The 20,012-nt window shown below is 36.1% G+C and overlaps 1 protein-coding gene across 4 annotated transcripts; it reads right to left on the reverse strand.

The window, feature by feature from the left end:
- Positions 1–2,294: 2,294 nt before the first annotated feature.
- zgc:110045 (uncharacterized protein LOC664755 homolog) lies at positions 2,295–19,050 on the reverse strand. Of its 4 annotated transcripts, none has more exons than XM_042736474.1 (15): positions 18,428–19,049; positions 17,059–17,146; positions 16,505–16,592; positions 16,218–16,338; positions 14,992–15,015; positions 14,786–14,818; positions 14,260–14,376; positions 13,215–13,346; positions 11,483–11,611; positions 11,032–11,121; positions 9,706–9,747; positions 7,855–7,930; positions 6,901–6,953; positions 5,291–5,460; positions 2,295–2,639 (listed from the first exon to the last, which is right to left on the reverse strand). In XM_042736474.1, the coding sequence occupies exons 3-15, from the start codon at positions 16,522–16,524 to the stop codon at positions 2,603–2,605; spliced, it is 1,044 nt and encodes a 347-aa protein (XP_042592408.1). In that variant the 5' UTR covers positions 16,525–16,592; positions 17,059–17,146; positions 18,428–19,049; the 3' UTR covers positions 2,295–2,602. The 4 variants fall into 4 exon arrangements, with proteins under 4 accessions (XP_042592408.1, XP_042592405.1, XP_042592407.1 ...); XM_042736471.1 differs by lacking the exon at positions 2,295–2,639 and adding an exon at positions 3,284–4,041 and having other exon boundaries at positions 18,428–19,050; XM_042736473.1 differs by lacking the exons at positions 2,295–2,639; positions 16,505–16,592 and adding an exon at positions 3,284–4,041 and having other exon boundaries at positions 18,428–19,048.
- Positions 19,051–20,012: the final 962 nt, after the last annotated feature.

A 20,012-nucleotide genomic window follows, 5' to 3' on the forward strand; every position in this document is an offset into this window, starting at 1 on the left:
AAGACTTATGTTGTTTTTTATAGATCTGATTATAATGACTGCAGACTAACCTATAAAAGAAAACATTTTTAGAATAAACTAATTATATTATTGATATTAATTATTATATTAATGTAATTATTTATTATTTTAATTAATTACTGAAATTACTGAAGTTATTTTATTTCTGAAATGTTTTCGGGTCAGTAAGTTTTTATTTTATTTTATTATTATTTATATTTTTTTTATTCAGCAAGGATTCCATAAATTGAGCAGCAAATCAGCATATTAGAATGATTTCTGAAGGATCATGTAGCACTAAAGACTGGAGTAATGATACTGAACATTTAGTTTTGATCACAGGAATAAATTACATTTTAAAATGTATTAACATAGAAAAGCAGTTATTTTAAACTGCTTTTTAAAAAATATTATTTCACAAAATTTCTGTTATAACTGTATTTTTTGATCAAATAAATGCCGCATTGGTGATTTGAAGAGACTTCTTTCAAAAACATTTTACTGACCCCAAACGTTTGAACCATATCTAACTTCAGTGCATAATTTCATCCCCAAACTATAGCTAAGCAGACACACACACACATGTATTTATTAGTTATCTAAATGAGAACGCACTATAGAGTTCTGTTTTTTTGTATAACATAAATAATAATAAGGACCACAAACTACCCCTAAACCCTACAAGAAATCTTTTTTATATCCTTAGGATTCTTAGAAAATTACATTTTGATTTATGAATTGTTTTATTTTTTTCCCAAATGAGAATGTCCCCAGATGTTCCCAAAAGGACACTGTCACATTTAGCCAACTTCTGGGGACAGTTTTGTAAACGCATACACACAGAACGACAGTGGTGCTTGAGGCCAGATGATTACGTCCTTTTAAAGAAACGCTCTTCATATCCAGCACAGGCCTGCATTAATATAATTGATTATTCAGGGTCGGTCGAAGCCATTTCCATCATCATCTTTTGATGGGGTGAGAGGAGAAAATCATTAATTCAACATTAACAAAGAGGCAGGAATAAATGTCCACAACACTACATTTCACAACAGAGCACAAGCTGCTGGCACCACAACCCCCTCTGTACAGAAGACAGGAGGTCCTCTTCTGACACTACATTTCCATGCACATTAACAATTGGTCTAGTCCAGCCTTACCGTGAACCTGTATTTGGCATACAAACGCGATTCAGATCCTCCAGCAGACAGGTTTAAGGTCAAATTCTCACAGCTTGGCCAAACTTCTTAGTGTGAGAGTGTTTTTCTAAAAGCAGAAGTTATTTTATTAAAGTTGAATGGGGCCTCTGCTCCTGGAATACAGGACAAGGGCTCTATGTGCAGTGAGTGACAATGTGGTAATGGTTCGCTCAGACCACATGCATGATTGAGCAACCTGCAGAGAAACCTGTCCCAGCAGTACCTGTGAAAAGGTAGTTTCTAAAACAAGGGTAACGAAATGTTCATTTTTGCCAGACAAAGTTTGTTGTCTAGAACCAACTGATGTCTCTGTGGACATTTCTGCTAAAGGGTAAAAAGTTCAGACAAACTATTAATATTCATGGAGGCCTTTCTTTCTTTCTTTCTTTCTTTCTTTCTTTCTAGGGGAGGAAAATGTGTCAAAGGACCCTCGAAAGAAGGTACGATAAAGGTAAAGCATATGTTATAATGCATTCATATATGTCTTATGCAATTATTAGAGGAGTCATGAGAAAACATGCAGCTTTATGTGAATGTGGATGCTGAATGCATGAAAATTAGTGGCTTTGATGCACTGTTTGTTCAAGCAGTATCCACAGACCCAATGGGAATGTTATGTTCTGCGTCTGACTGAGATGAATAGCATTCAGCCTGTCACTGAGTCTGTTCTCCAGTAAACCAGTGACGTACTGATGGCATTTACAAAACAGCAAACATCCATCAGAAACAAATGGTTGATAAGGAGGACAAAATAAGCTCTCTACAAGACAAATGTGAATCACGTACAGTGCAGGGAAACTGCTTTCCCCAGTGCTTTCTGGTTCTTAGAGACCAGCTTACTTTAACCAAAATAACCCTGTTTTAAACACTGCATGTATTATTGAAAGACTCAAGGCAGCAGATATGCATCTGGAGCACCATGAAAACTCTTTGCTTTTACCTTTTAACTTCAATCACAACAGGTCAGGCACTGAAATGCAATGAAATAGGAAATGTTTAATTTCATTAAAGGTTCATAAATGCATTGCCAAGGCTGAGTACGTCAGTATCCAGATATCATCTTTGGATATAAAATGAAACTAGAAAGTCTGCGTGTACTAATAAAAAGCTGTTGTTTAATTAAAGAACGACTTTTAAATTCTACATATAATGTCAAAAGTACATTGATTTGTCATATGCAGAATTTCAAAAAGCAATCTAAAAACAAACACAAATACATGTCTTACATTGAATGGTTGACACGTTTACAAAACTACAGTTACAGCGCATCTGTTTAATACATGGTTTTCAAGTTAGAATTTTTTTTTTCATCATGTAGCCTGGATTTCTTGAGTCCATAAGAGTCCACTATGGCTTTAGGGTAATCCAATCACAGATTAATGATAAAAGCTGTAAATGCTGCACTACAGTAGCCTCAGACTTGCTATCACTGAGGACAGCCTAGGAGGAAAACACACAATCAGATATAGAAGAACAGATCAAATTATTGTTAAAAACAGTTACTTCTGATAATTAGCCCTGCTGGGCATGAGAAGCATGGGTCTGCTGTGTCACAGTTTCATAGTGTCATCAGTTAGCTTTGCTGAGTGAACAAAAACATAACATTTTATTGGATATTGTTTTACATCAACACAAAGTGTAGGCTCTATTTTCAAGCTGGTGTCCTGGGACCCCCACAGGCTGCAAGAGAGTGCTAGTGGTCCACGGAAATTAGAGAGAAAAAACAAAAAAATATTGAAAATTTATAGATCACTGACAAGCTATGCAATATCGCGTTCATTATCGAAGGCGATTCATCTGCGGTAATGAACGCGATATTGCGTAGCTTGTCAGTGATCTATGGCTTTGTCTATTAAATGCCGCTCCATTTGAAAGCAGGTGATGGCGATATTAATAAAGTAGGTCAAAGTCTGAATAACAACATCAGTATGAAAGGCAGAGCATGACACTTTCTTTTAAATGACTTTGAATATTGTGTTGTGATACAATAACAATGATGACAGCCATTCTAATCAGAACATTAAAGATCACACCAAGATATATATATATATATATATATATATATATATATATATATATATATATATATATATATATATATATATATATATACACACACACACACACACACACACACACACAAAACACTGTGAACTGCATAGTACCAATAAATCAAGTTCTTGCTGGCTTTGGCTTTTCTTTAAAAAAAAGAAAAAAACAGGTGCCGTGTCAGATAAATTATATGGTGCGAGATGGATATCTCAAACACTTCCAAATGAAACGCCACACAAAATGGAAGACAATATAAGGAGTGATTAATCTTGTCATGCTCTCACTATTCCTTGTTTGTAAAATATTGCACAGAAACATAAAAAATATGGGATGGGGAGAAACACATTCAATCTACTGTACTTAATATTCATGAATGAATAATAAACATATACAACATTACTGATGTGTTAAGACCACGGCCGCTCAGTACGGGGCAAACTTCTGCCGCTCAGATTTTTTGATGCTGGACGAGGTGGGGATCTTTGCGGTGTAGGGGGTGAGGCCGGCAGGGAGGCCTGCGGAGGTGGCTGTGTGCATTGCCAACAGGGGGATGGTTTTCATACCAAGCAGACTGGAAACAGGAAATGCGTAGTGGGTGCTGGGGATGGAGGGGACGGATGAGGGGGAGTGGACATTAATAGTAGAGGGGGGAGCAGCCAGGACGGCCATGGAAGAGGTGGTGGAGGCTGAGACGGAGGGGGTGGACTGGGAGAAGCCCAGGCTGAGGTCGATAGGTGTGCTGGAAGAGTAGGACGACGCAGCCTGGATGCTCAGTTTAGCCATCTCTAAACTGCAAACACACATTCAGATGCACGCAAACAAGGAGGGGTGTGAGGACAAGTGTGGGATTAATAGAGGGGTTACAGTGCACACAAGAGGAGAGGGGGGTGAGAGAAATAGAGAAAAGAATAATCAATTTAGGGAATGTTATGTGTTACAAGAAGGAATAATAATAAGGGTTTAACATGCCTGGATAAGAATTAATTAAGGAGTGCCAAATGGGTGAGATGACTGCTGTCTAATTCCTAAGTATTACACCATTACATAAAAAAAGGTTGTGGGAAAGGAATAGTTGATCCAAAAATGAAAGTTTTGTCATCATGTTTATTTGCTCTTGTGACTTTCTTTCTTCTGTAAAACACAAAAGGAGAAATGTTGTAGAATGTTCTGGCTGCTCTTACCCAGCTTCCACTGTATTCCAAGAAAGATATTTAGAAAGTTTCATGTTAAGTTGCTACTTAAAAATATCTTCATGGAACATGATCTTTACTTAATATCCTAATGATTATTGGCATAAAAGAAAAATCTATAATTTTGACCCATGTAATGTATTGTTGGCTGTTGCTACAAATATACCTGTGTTACTTGCGACTGGTTTTGTGGTCTAGGGTCACATAGATTAATGCATTTGGTCATATAGAACGCTACAAATAATGAACATCAAAAGCCACTATATTTGTTTTGAAAACTTTAAGATTTGAATTTGATAATGTTTTAGATTTAATATGCTGATTTACTTCTCAATAAACATTTCTTATTATTCAGTAAAAACAGTTTTGGTGCTTCTTTTATATTTGAAAATGTATTTTTGTGAAAACTGTGATTAATTTCAGTTTTCCGTCAAAAAATCATTGTAATATGCAGGATTCTTGCAAAAAGGTTTTTCTTGAGAAAAGGTTAAAAAGTTTTTTTGTTGTTGTTGTTGCTGTTGTTGTTGTTAATGTCTTTAGTGTCGCTATCTATTTTATCAAATAAAAAGTATGAATTTCTTTATTGTTTATGATTATTGTATTTTTATGGGCTAGTTTTATGCTGCTTTTATAATTTGTCTTTTTTGAAGTTTGACAGACATTATCATTATGAACTGTATGGAATTGTATGGAAAAGAGCTGCATGAACATTCTTCAAAAACTCTCCCTTTAATTTCCACCAAAGAAAAACAGCATATGGGTTTGGAATGACATGAGGGTGAGTAAATGATGACAGATTTAAATTTTTGGCTGAACTATGCTTTAACATGTGAGAGGGAAAGGTCTTACCTCGCACTGATGAGGTACTGAGCCATGCTGATGTTGGCTGGGGAGCCTGTGATGGTGACGTGGCGCACTGCCGAACCGTCTGTGGCCCCGGCAATTTTGATCTGGGCACCAGACATCTGGCGAATCTCATTGATCTTACTGCCCTGTCTGCCAATGATGCAGCCTATGAGCTAAGAGACAGACGGGTGAGGGGCAAACAACATCTGGACATTAAAAGTCTAAGGAGGCTGAGAGTAAACCTCTAGGACATAGAAGTTTTTCTTCTCTACTGTATGGCATGCCTTGAATGTTACTAAATAGATTCTACAAGTGGGTGCTGAATAACAGATTACTTTTAATACATGATCAGAGTAACATTGTGACAGTGTAATGATAGCAAATCATAAAAAAATCATAAATTATTTAATATAACACCTAAAACTGTATGAATGTCGTTGCAGTACATACAAAATATCAAGCCAATCTGCATGCATTTCAAAGTAAGTTAATGCAAGAAAAAATATGGTTTAAAAACATTGTTTGAAATTAAAATAAAATAAATGCAAAGCAAATAAAATCTAAAATGATTGGAAAAACAAAGTGAAATATAAACAAATGAATACATAATTGTTTGGTGTTGGATGATTTGGTCATTGGAAGGATTCACATCTTGGACTATTTTATGTTATTATGAGTACAAGCAAGTAAACATTGCAAAAGTTTTTCTGCTGCACCACTGGTTCTTTGTAAATAAAATGTTGCGTCAAACTGAGAATCTGTATGCATCTTGTTTTCTGTCAGCTGTGCATGAGAATCAACAAGCAGCAGATATGTTTCCCAAGACTATTATCCTTGTATAGATACAGATGCAGCATTCTTATTTTAGATGGAAATCTAAACTCTGGTTAAAAAAAAAAAAAAAAAAAAAAAAAAAAAAAGTACAAGTACACTACTTTGTTTTGGTTTTTTTGGAAGGAAGAAAATATTACTTGCATTGAGCAAGGATGCATTAAATTGACAAAAGTGACCGTATAGACTTTCTACAATAAGTTTCAAATAAATGCACTTTTGAAGTTTCAATTCATCAAGGAAAAAAACACATTTTCCACAAAAAATTTTAAGCAGCAAAACTGTTTTCAACACTGATAATAAGAAAATAATCTTTACCATCACATAAAAAAAATACATTAAAAAATACATGATACTAAAAACTGGAGTAATGATGCTGAAAACTGATCTTTGCATAACATGAATAAATTACATTTTAAAATATATATTAAAACAGTTATTTTAAATTGTTGTAATATTTCACAATATAACTGTTTTATTGTATTTCTGTATCAGATAAATACAGCCTTGGTGAACATCATAAGATGCTTCATATGTTATGAATTTGAAAATATGGCTTAGAAAAGGTCTAGCATATTTTGTCATTCTTAGCTTAATAATTTTCACTTTTATTTGATCTAATGACATTCATATAGTTTAAGTTTGACTTACTTTTTGGGATCAGTGTACACAGCAATAACATCATTTAATTTAACATTAACTGCAGCAGACATTGTGTCTATTAAAAGTTTATTGTATTGTTTTAAGTTAAATGTATGATTATGACATATAATGTAACTTACATCATTAGGTATGCTCAGCTCATGAGAACTGGTTGCAATAGAGGCCTCCAGACCTAAGCAGGGAAATGGGAAGGTAAGCAATGCACAACTCATCAGCTGAAAAAAATAAACTTTTTGACATCGCTACACTGCCACTGAATGTGCTCAAATAAAATCGATAAATATCACATTAAAATTACCCAGTGTATGAAAGCATTACGGCTGCTACAGCGGGTGAGTCATGAAAGAATTCCTGCTTAATTCATGTCTGCCTGAGATTCAAAAACACCCATAAAAGCATTTCCAAATAGCGCACATTATCGGAAATGTCTGTGGAGAGGCTGTCGCTCTTCAGCTCCCTATTTCCATGGTAATAATTATGGGCTGGCACTTGCAATGTGTGGACTCTGTTTGTCATGATAAATGTGGGCTGCTGTGAGAGTGGGCTTCAGGTTTGCTTAGGAAAATGTTGCCGGTTTGAACAGGTCAGGGGTTTTGTGGAGGACATGAGGGGGGAAGAATGTTAAACGAGTGAAAGCCTTTGTGACGAGTTCACATATAAGGAGAGACTGAGGGTGACACATATGCATCACATAGCCGTCATGATGCTGTTGTTATGGTGACATGACACATTTGGAGATTTCTAAACAGCTCAAAGGAGCTGTCGGTCGTCGGCTGGCATCCGAACGCAGACTATCTAGAGCTATCAGGACTGGTTAGTGGTTGTATCATGGCACAGCATGCGCTGCATTATGTTGGCAGTGTTATGATATTTATTACCTTACCACAAAATGGCTTCGCCATCATTTTCTTCAGAGTGGAAAAGTAGAACATGCGGTGGTGAACGCATGAGACGGAGGTGGTCAGACACGACAGACGAAAGAGTGGAGAGGGAAAGAGACAGATCGAGAGAAAGACAGGCAGAGAGCAGACAAAGGGAGAGACAGACTTCCCTGGGGAGCTCTGGGTACGTACCAGGGAAGGTGGGGTTGCTTTGCCCAAGGGAGGTAAGGGGGATATGCTGCATAGCCAACTGGTGAAGCTTGGTCAACTGCGGGGGCAGGAAGGGAGGTTAGAACTAGCCAATCAAAATGGAATTATTTCAGAGGACACTCACATCTACAGACAGAACAGCACCCATATCAAGTCTCAAAGTTAGATTAGTTATCAGGTCCCCTTTTGGACTTACCGTCCACTTCAAGGTGATCAAAAAACTAGATCTGCATTTCCTTAAGGGAATCGTATTTAAGTTTGAGATGTTTTTTGCTCTTAGTATGTGAAATGAATCATCTGATCTGCAGTTGGCATGACACACGTCGTGTTGTCTGCCAGCTGTCTGTGAGAATTAACAGACGACGTGACACCGCCTTTGCAGTGCAGAGGTAGTGCTACATGTACAGTACATGTGTGTGTTACATGCAAGACCAATCACAATTCAGAATGCAAATTTATGTAAGAAATAACACCATACAGTATGCAAACATTGTGATTACATCATCACATTTGCTTATTATGTTAATGCTGAACCTTATATCATTTATATCTTTTATACCTGCAACTTTACTGTATATATTGCACTGACTTTAAAGGGATAGTTCACACAAAAAGGAAAATTCATACCCTCATGTCGTTTCAAACCCGTAAGACCTTTGTTCATTTTCAAAACACAAATTAAGATATTTTTGATGAAATCTGAGAGCTTTCTGACCCTGCATAGACAGCAATGGAACTACTACGATGAAGCCCTAGAAAGGCAGTAAGGACATCGTTAAAATAGTCCATGTGACATCAGTGTTCAATCTTAATTATCTGAAGCTACGAGAATATTTATTGTGCACAAAGAAACGTGGTAGTTGTGTTGTTGTCAATAGTAGCCTTGTGGGCAGCGTGCCAACATAGTGCCTTGGCGTTACCGGCATCCCAAGTTCGAATCCAGACTTGAGGACCTTCCCTGATCTTGCCCCTCTACACTATGTACTCTACACTGGCCTATCATAATAAAGTCAAAAATGCAAAAAAAAAAAAAAAAAAAAAAACAAGAAAGCTCTCTGATTTCTTAAAAAATAGCTTAATTTGTGTTCCAAAGATGAACAAAGATCTTACAGATTTGGAACGATATTTGGGTGAGCAATTGCTGACAGAATTAAAATGTTTGGGTGAACTATCCCTTTAAATCTCACAAATGCAACTTTATCACAATGTGGTTATATCTCACAGTGACTTTATATATCACACTTTGTTTCTCATACCTATGGCTTCACTGTATATTTCACATAGACTTTAAATCTTGCATTTGCAACATTACTGTATATGTCACAATGTGCCTATGTGGCTGTGATTTGGCCATAGGCACAAGACTGAATCAGAAATCGGCTTCCACAGAATGGAGTCTGTATGGTGAATGGTTTAACAGAGATTGCCTGTATGGTGAACTGCAATTCTTTTCAGAAGTTTACTACATAGGAGTTGAAAAAAACCTAACCCGAATGTTTAGGTTTCTGTCAATACAGTGATGCCTTGCAACCTTTGTAATTATAGCATTCACTTTTGAATGATTCTGTTAATTAATATTGTTTACTTGTGTCTTAACCAGGGATATGAAATAACAAAGAACTAACAAGTGTTAGTGATACTAGATATTAAAGAAGTGATCATAGGCAGAGACCATATCCTGGGATATCGGCACTCAGGTGTGTGTGTGTGTGTGTGAGGAATGCAGTGGGAGAATTGTGACTGTGTAAAGGGTGGGATGTGGCTGGGGTACTGCAGTGGTGTTGTGAAGTGTGTTGTGAATGATACTGATCAGCCAATATGACTAACACTCACGTCTTGGGGTGGAATGGCAAACTGTCCTGGAATAGCAAATGCCTGTGGAACAGATAACATGTTAAGGTTAGAACAAATATCAAGTGCTTATTTGCAGCTTGGTCATTAGATGACATGGCACGCCCATGGACCACCCACAGTCCATTCTTTGCATATTTCATAAAAACCTAGAAAGCTTTTATGAAAATCACAAGCTCAAAACAGTTGGCTCAAATGCAAAGCAAATTGTAAAATTTGGGGTAAGCAGGATTTTATCAAATAAAATAGTGTTTAAAACAAGCTGATAATATAAACACGTTTGAGGATTTGCCAAGTTAGTGGCTTCAAATCTTGTTAGCAATTCTTAGTAGTATGTAGTTATCCACAATCATAACTATTTTGCTGTGTGAAGTAATCGATAATATGCTCATTTAGGGAAATTTCTGTGCTATATTTCAAATTAGTTTTTTAGAAAATTCACCCCTAAAGAACACGTAAAACAAAACAAACAGCAGTTGGCCGCTTTGTTCGTGTTAAAGCAGGTGGCTCTCAGCCAGAATAAGCTGTGAAGTGGACCAGACTTTACACCACAAGTCAAAATCTGTCTACTTGAGATTCTTTGTTAATTACATGTTGTTATAATTCCACTGCCAAGTAGAATTATGACTGAAATATGTCAAACTCTTCTTAATGTAACCACGAGGGGGCATCACATGAGCATCCCATGCTATCATCAAACATGGCAAAAAAAAATTTACTTTTTCTTAGCATTTTAATCCTCCAGAGAGCTTGTAGCTGACATGATTTTTCATTATACGGACAACTAGCCTTTGCATTTCTCACCTTAGTCAAACTAAATGTCATGATCATTAAAATAAGCAACAGAAGCCTTTTGGACAACATACCAAGAGGAGATATCAAAATAAAAGGGTCAAAGCTTTGATTACATGCCCTAACCACATGTACTGTTTTTCATAACATCAGAACAATAGAATAGAATGGAATACTGATGAATGAATTGTTTAGTCCAGCTATATATAGCTGTATTTATAAGTTACAAGCTTTCCAATTCAAACACCTACAGATCTAAATTAGTGATTCAAAGCAAGTCTGATCTGCATGTTGAAGAGCACTTGGCATGGTCCAATGGCCCAACTGGTGACTGTATTACTGATTGGATCTGGGGGTGAGATTTATTCCACCAGCTGATCTCAGTCTAATCATTAGCGTAAATATCCACACTTAGAGCGTCCCATGGGACTGAGGGGAACTATGGAATTGTTAATGCTCATGAAGGACTGTTTCGATTGTATGGTTTCTACATTAAGAGATAGATGGAGAACTCACCGACGCAGCATGGGGTTGCGCCAACACTGTGTGGCTGGCACCCGCGGTAGGTTTGGGTCGGTACGGAATGGTGGCTCCTTTAGGTGGCGACTAAATGAGGGAGATAAGCACAGTCAGGACAAAAGCAAAGGCGTTTAGGCAGTATGTGTCTAGAACTCTGTTAAGCCTCACTGGATTTTACTGTTCAAAGCCCAAAGTTAATGCGGGCCAGGGAAAATCCTGCAAAACAAAGGCATCCAAGGTTGGATGCTGGGAACTAATGAAGCAAACAGGCACATTTAACATGTAGTCCATGCACTGAAAGTGAATGCAAATGAAGTGTGAAGGTGAAAAAGACCTGAAAAATATTCCCAACTTGAAATAACATTTAAGCACAAGGGAAATGATGCATAATCATACATTTTTTTTTTAATTAAAAAGCATACGCGCTCTCACGTGCACGCTCACGAACCTCCAGCATGACAGTGCAGATGTGTTTCACGCATTGTGTGATGGCGTGAGGTGTGCCTGAGATGGTCACGGCTCTCTCAGTCGAGTCAGGCAGTAGGTCTCCTGCCACCTGGACCTGGGCACCTGCGCTCTGTCATATACAGCAATGCTTTTAGTCAACACACGCTGGACAGGATGATTAGAAATGCCACAAATGACATCATTCATATTTCTTTCAGTAGTGACATTTAAAAGGAGAAGGTCACTCCACATCCGCATTATGGTGACCCTGTCTGCCTGGGTTTATTTTGCAATAATGAGCGAATGATGGTACATTATACTGCTTCTTACAAAGCTACTCGCCAGTTAAATGAATGTGCAGTCATGAATTATTGATTTTAATTAGAATTATTACCTGCACTCTTAAAATGAAAGGTTCCAAAAGGGAGTTTTTGCAGTGATGCCATATTGACCAATTACATTCACTTGTTCCAAAGAGCTGTGCAATCATTTCTTTTATGATCGCTTTTTATCGTACACCTTAAAAGATTAGTTCTCTTCCAGAATAAAAATTTCCTGATAATTTACTCACCCGCATGACATCCAAGATGTTCATGTCTTTCTTCTTCATTTGAAAAGAAATTAAGGTTTTTGAGGAAAACATTCCAGGAATTTTCTCCATATAGTGGATTTCAATGGCGGCCAACAGGTTGAAGGTCCAAATTGCAGTTTCAATGCAGCTTTAAAGGGCTCTACAGTCTAAGAGTCCATTATATGGAAAATATATCTTGGAATTTTTTCTTCAAAAGACTTAATTTCTTTTCAAATGAAGAAAGAAAGACATGAACATCTTGGACGACATGGGGGTTAGTAAATTATCAAGAATTTTTTTATTCTGGAAGTGAATTAATCCTTTAATGGTAGATGAGTGTATCATTTGAAATGCCAGAGTCTATATTATGCATATTAACTGCAATACAACCACTAATTATCAATTAGCATTTTTCATAAAGTTTGAAAAGTTTCCCATCTGAGCACTGAGTAGGATTACAAATTCTGATTTCTTTCCAAGCGACTAGCAGAAAAGTGTGCCATACATTCCCTTTTGGTATTGCAGCTATTCTCATGTCTTGAACTGACATTGTTATCGTCTGGCCAGTTATTTAGGTCAAGCTATTTGGATACTGTATATAAATATTAGTCTATTTAGGCCTTGGTGGGCTGTCCTGTCCTAGACATTCATAGCAACTGGGAATAAAAGCAGCCAGTTCACCCCTCACAGCCCTCAGTGGCGAGGACAGCTATATTTATTCAATGTGATCCACCAGCCGAATAAAAAACAAAGCCTTCAAGCAAAAGTCACTGTCAATTTCAACAGCTAAATGACAACGAATGGTTCTGCTTTTGAGATGGATCGCTTTGTTTTCCATCAACGAAAGCCATGAATAGATAAGTTCGAGGAAAAGTGAGCGAGTTCAAGAGTTTAGGAAATTACAGCTCAGGGGTGCAGCCGTCTCATAACGTGTGGATTTAGCGGAAACCTGAGTCGAGCAGGCCCCTGTGCTCAGGAATAAAAAGTTCTGTCTTGATGAGGACAATCAATCATGCTGATGTTAAGTGTTTCTGCCTGCCGCTGAGACAACGGAAACTAATTGTTTAACGGATCATTCCGTACATCATCTGGGAGCCGCTGTGACCTGCATTACAAACCCTGTGCATTTGACAACAATTAAACTTCTACATAGAATATTTACCTCTCTGATCTCTTTGATCTTCGAGCCTCCTTTGCCAATGAGTGAACCGCACTGACTGGCAGGGAAGACGAGGCGCAGTGTCACAGGAGGCCTGCTTGTCACGGTGCTGTTTATCATAGATGCCAGGATATCCTGAAAGAGATGCATATGCATCACAAAGAAGCGCAATTCAGCTTGTGTCAAGTCAGTGTCTTTTTCAAGTCTTATAAGGGAGAAAAAACTTGCAGGAATACAGGTTGACAGTTTTTGAAATTAAATAAAATACTGACTACGTAATGCTGTGTTATATAAAAATGTAAAAAAAAAACAATAAAAAATAAAAATAAAAATAAAAAAATTATGTGTTAATAGTTTTCAAGAGTTAAGTCACCATCAGCTTTTCTTTTGGCTGGGACTTAATTTACCTTTAATTCATTTAATTAAAGGCCAGTGTAATGGTGTTACAGAACACAATTGGTTTCACTGTGCAACATGGATAAAATAAAGCAAGTGATTGACTCATTACTCAAACTTCGCTGTACATTTTAACATTGTAAATTATAGAAATATTATAATTTAATGAACAATTAAGGAAGGAGGGGTTAGCAATACTATTGTGGTGAGATAAGTGGTTGTTGTCCATCACAAATATTACAAAATTTAGTATGATCTCTCGGGCATATAAAACCCATTAACTCTGATCATTATCAAATATAATCTTAAAAATAAACATAATTAATATGAACAAGTAGCTAAATAATAATAAACCATCAAACAGTGAAAAAAATGCAACCACATAATTTATGCATGCAATGCAGGAATATTACTGTGGATTCCACACTATTACAGTTAATGTCTCAATATAAAAGATATTATATAGATTATATATAATATAAAAGTTCACTTTAATGCAGACACAGACACTTTTCCTGCTCCTATTCACTGTGAATTCACTGTATTCAGTAATAATGTACTGTAATAACTACTGCTGTCCAATGTGAAAGTATGGCAAATACTAAATCCCTCATGTAAATCCACATTAATATTTTTACAGTGTACTACCCACCTCCTCAAATTTCTCTGCGATCATGGCGAAGGCTTTGAAGATGACCTCAGACTGTCCGGTAATAGTGACAATGCGCTCTGGACTGGAACCATCAGATATATTAATCCGGGCTCCACTCTGAATCCACAGAGAGAAGCAGAGTTTTTGTGCTGCATTACGTTTAATTGATCATTCTCGCCTCTAGGCTGACATTTGCACCCTCTGGCAGTGAAATACCACTGAACTGATCGTGAGGATAATAAGATGATTTTGCTCAAACTGAAAATGATTCCAGACGGTTTTCCGCAGTCTGATTTTTAATATACATGTGGCCACCCAGATGAGTTCTTTAAATCTTTACCAGCCACTCAGCATTAATAACGTGCTCTGCATGTAATATTAAAGCAACAGTCCATAGTTAATAAGAAAAAAAACTGTTAAATTATGTGAAATATAAAATGAGGTTTTGATATTTATAAATAAATTAAAACGATTATATATGCAATGATAATATATGCAATGATTAGTCCTATTTAGTCCTACTTACTTCCTCTCTCATTTTTTTGACAGTCTCTCCTTTCTAAAACAAAGCAAGAGAAAAATCATAGTAAAATCAGAATGTGTATATTACAATTAGATTGTAAGCCATATTTAAACACAGTAAGAAGTGCTTAGGAACACCCAAGAATAAAAAGACTCAAAGTTATGCTTAATTCAATAATGCAATTATCAGGATAATACTGAATAGTTTACCTTCCCAATGATACTTCCAACTTCCTAGAAACACAAAACAGACGAAATCTCAGTTAATCTTAAATGATTGCATGGTAAACTGGAGATTATCAGTGCTTTCTTTTAGATGCAATCAGAAATAGAAATGACAGCATACATTGGCAAGAAGTGTAGCTGATAACACTACATTTCTCATTATGATCAATGTTGAGTACAGGAAATTAATACATTTCTTCAGGATTATTTGATGAATAGAAAGTTAAAAAGAAGATTTTAAATAGAAATCTTTTGTAACATTATAAAAGTCTTCATTTGATCAACTTAAATGTGTCTAGTGCTGTCAAACGATTAATCGTATCCAAAATAACAGTTTTTGTTTACATGATATATGTGTGTGTACTGTGTTTATTTATTATGTATATATAAATACACACACATACATGGATATATTTAAGAAATATGTTATTTTTATATATCAAATACATTTTATATAATATAAATTATATGCATTTAAATATATACATGTAAATGCATGTAAATATTTTAAAAAAATATATACTGTGTATGTGTGTATTTATATCAACATAATAAATATACACAGTACACACATATATACTATTTAAACAAAAACTTTTATTTAGGATGCAATTAATCATGATTAATCAGCACTAATTGTGTCATGGTTTGCAAAAATCTTAAGCAGCACAACTGTTTTCAACATTGATAATAATAAGGAATTTGTTTGTTAAGCAGCAAATCAACATTTAGAATGATTTCTGAAGGATCATGTGACACCGAAGACTGGAGTAATGATACTGAAAATTCAGCTTTTTCATCACAGGAATAAATTACATTTTAAAATATATTCACACAGAAAACAGTTCTTTTAAATGGTAATAATATTTCACAATATTACATTTTTTACTGTATTTTCGATTGCATAGATGCAGCCTCATTTCATCATATCACACCCATCATTTCAGACCCAGACTACTATAGGCACCTTGTCATAAGAAAAGATGATGGAGAAAAATCATAACTGTATGCTGTCAGTGCTATTTCTGATTATGTTATCTAAAAGAAAACATTTATAATCAATTATATTGACAATCTAGAATCTAAAATGATCACCTATACTCTCATAAATCTTTCTCAAGTACTGTTTCGTTGCTTGACTGGCTGCGCTTGCAAAACAGGGCCGAAAACAAAACAAGCACAGCTCTATGAGGATCCGAGATGTGTCTTACCTTGCCATGCATTAGTAGGCGGATGGTGAGGGTGACATTTAGCCCCCCCTCACATACTCCTCCCTCCTTCTCATTCATATTCATTCTTCTCTTGGGTCTAGATGCTTCAAACAGACTGTCTCTGTGCACACAAACAGACACATTTACCAGTTCAGACAGAAGAGATATGAGATGAATTTCATTGTGCAAACATTTCAGTCTTGACAACTCATAATTCCTTGCAATTACCTTTTTTCAGCCGTAAATGTCTATTCAGTCATGCACTCATTTTTTGTAAAAGTGGGTACCTGTTGCTGTGCTGTGACATTAATTTTGGCGTTATTTCCCTCTGGGCGGGTGAGCGGGGTCCTGCCTCTAACCTCTCGAATGGCTCTGCTTTAATAGAAATGGTGTGACCATGTTTGATAAGACTCAAAAAGAGCCACTTGTGTCTTTCTAGGCCTTTGGATCAAGTGATGTTTGTGTGACCATGTCTAACAAGGCCCATTAATTTATCAGAGAGTCGTCTGTTCCCACACTCCTCACATCTCCGCAATAACGGGCGCTTTAAAACCAAGCTGAATCAATTCTAATCTCACAGAGCACATTCATGGGCGAAACTAAAAAATTAGGCAGCATTAGATCAGAGGAAGTGTAAGGAGATTGTCTAAAATTTCCCTTTAATAATGCCTTATCCGTTCCTCATATTCCTCTAATGAGGCCCTGCAGCTAGGAGCAAAAAATGAGTGCATTTTCTTTATTTAAGCGAGAACATGAGCACATCTATTCTAATTGAGTCCCAGTGCTTTCATTTGTTCGGCCTCTTTGAAAACTAGCGCTTTTGAAATGTTTTCAGACTTACATAAGCTGTTAAATGAAATGTGGTCCCTTTTTCCATGACACTCCAGCAGCAGAGCAACTTGCTAAAGAGACGGGAACCGCTGAATAGACTAAAAGAGAAACAAATGTTATATATTTATAATTCGTTTTTTTTGCTTCTGTTTAATATCGAAGCCAGTAAAAGGGTTATTTGTTAAAGACAGAGAATTCAGTTTTAATCGTGAACAAGACTCGTAATGTGGAAGTTACAAAATGAGTTATAGATTCAGCATTTTTAATATGAGATACGATGTCTGAGTTCAATAACAAACAGTGTAAAAAGCCTGTTCTTTTGTGTGGCTATTAGTTCAGTGCTGTTTCATCAGGTAAATGCATCAAACACACTGCTGCCATCCTGTCTAATCCTATAGGCCCGGATTTGTTTGGCTAATGCTAAAACCCATTTGACCCATTTCTGTTCTTCCAAAGCTTGTCAACAGGCATCTGAAAACATTCTGCCATCATATAGCATAGCACTAATAAGCCTGAATATAGATATCACACACGCTGTTTTTCAAATGTCAAATGTGTTTATGAATCAGGAATTTAAATAATTTATGCGGCTGCCAATGAAATGTTGACGTGCGATGTAAATGGTGGGTCAGATAAGACATCAGAAATGATCAGTCTGTTTAAAATACGTAATCCTAATGGCCAAGCCTTTGTTGTTGTTTTACACTGTATAATATTGTGATTTCAATACACAGCACTAATCAAACTAAACTTTTCGGTATATATTACCCAAAGTCTATCTTTGAATAGGTCCATTCAATAATAACATGTAATATTACTGCCCAAACCTGGAGCATTATTTTTGAAACATGACATTTATTTGTATTAAGCTCATCATAATTGATATTGGCTTTATAGATAGATAGATAGATAGATAGATAGATAGATAGCAATATATAAACACATAAAAATAAAAAAAAATATACACATATATAAAGATAGATATGTATATAAATAGCTACCATACTGTATATACCTTTATAAATTTCATTTGTTTAGATTTAGTTATATTGCATTATTATAATTAAATGAAAACGTATAAACAACTTAAACAAGCATTAGTCTATGTAGTGTCAAAACTAGAATATGACTTAATTAATTATATAAATATATATGTTTATTATTATAATTATGTAAACACATAAACAAGGCTATAAAGTGTTATATAGTGTATATAGTAACATAATGTATATGAAAGATATAAACAACAGTTTTCCTTTGTTAAAGATGAAACAAAAGCACTGTTGCTGCCAGAAAAGCATTAATACGCCTATTTGTTCCTGTCCTTTGGAAGTCCCTGAGCGTGACCAGCAGCTTTGGGTTGAAGTTAGCAAACTGACCTGAGAAGTGATGGAGCTTGAGAGACTTTCTTCACCAACTCTTCTTGCTTTGTCAATCCGGGATGAGTTAACGTTTGAGGCTTCAGAGTGTGTATGATTCCCTGAGTGCGGAGTTGCCCTCCTTTGTTGTCAGTTGTATTCAGAGAATGGACAGATGGCCTTGTGCCCGTACCTCTGGTCGACTGAGGATAGCTTTACTGTTTTTCCCCCCTCTGGCTTAGCCTCTGATAAGCCTTTAGCCTAGGCTACGTGAGCCCGGAGGCTCTCTCAGTTCTTAATACTCACATAGTTGACGCCACAGCGCCTTCATCCTGGGAACGGATGCATTAGGGAATCCCAAGAAGAACAGAAGGCAACAGGTTTTCCATACTTTGGTGAAGCTGCAAGATGGACAGCTGACCTCGTCTGGCAAAATATTCACAGAAAAGTAAGACAAAATTGTCTAACTGTGAGACTTGAATCTTGGAATACATTATCCACTTTGGCAGGGAAGATCTAGATGAGGCATATGCATGGATAATGACATTTTGAAGGACACATAAAAAGAAGACGAAAAAAATATGAAGAAAATGCCAAATGGTTTTCCAGGACCCCCAATCAACATAAGCATCTCCAAATTGACTGTGTCACATCATTATGGACAGAAAGACACAATGTCTCTGTGTCCAGTTTCCCCTCCCCCACACTGAGCATCTACTCCTGCTAATGAGGCCAAAGTCCTGTGAAAACAATGTGGCCCTTTAACAGAAAAAGATGCGCTCTGCTCGGCAGCAGAATTTCAAAGTGAATGAATTAGTGGAGCAGAAGTGGCATATTTAATCACTGCCGGCTGTCTGGGATGGAAATGAACAATGTCTCTGTGGATCTCCCTTCCCTCCCTGCATATGTGTTGATAAATAGTGTAAAATCAAGTTCTGTGACTCTGTTACATGACAAACAGTAGGGTTATTATCGTTAACTATATATGTGAAAATATATATACTAGAAAATATAAATACTAGATGAGAAACAAAACAAAAATGAGAAATGTCACTACTAAAATACTAAAGTACTAAAATACTAAAATTAGTACTACTAAACTAAAAATAAATTGATTAAGAATAAAATAAAAGCACACTAAAACTACTAAAATGTACAAAAAAAGCTACTTTAAAATATTAATAAAAATACATAAATAGTATTAAAATTCTTAAACCTAACATTTACAACCCCAGTGATTATTAATTTTTCTACAGTAGTCTATCCATCTTTATGTATACAAATCCCAAAATTGCTAATAGAACTGTTGTTTTAATACAACATAAAGTGAATTGAGTGTGATTGTTTATCTATTTTCATACTATAAACCCCCCTGTGATATGCCCTTGTGTCTTAGTAATATATTTTTCTCAGTATCTGTTCTTAGTTGCAGACATTCTCCAATATAACGTCTCACAGGTCTCATTCTGAGAGGCTACATTATCAAAACTATTGTGACCTGAATTTTATTTTTGTACATACCAGTCATAGCGGTGTGAGGTTAAACTTAAAAAACCACACAAAAATATGAAACAAAAGGTAGTAAGATTTATCATGGTCACACTGG

Source organism: Cyprinus carpio, chromosome B13 (genome assembly GCF_018340385.1).
Source record: "Cyprinus carpio isolate SPL01 chromosome B13, ASM1834038v1, whole genome shotgun sequence".
NCBI classification, from domain to species: domain Eukaryota; kingdom Metazoa; phylum Chordata; class Actinopteri; order Cypriniformes; family Cyprinidae; genus Cyprinus; species Cyprinus carpio.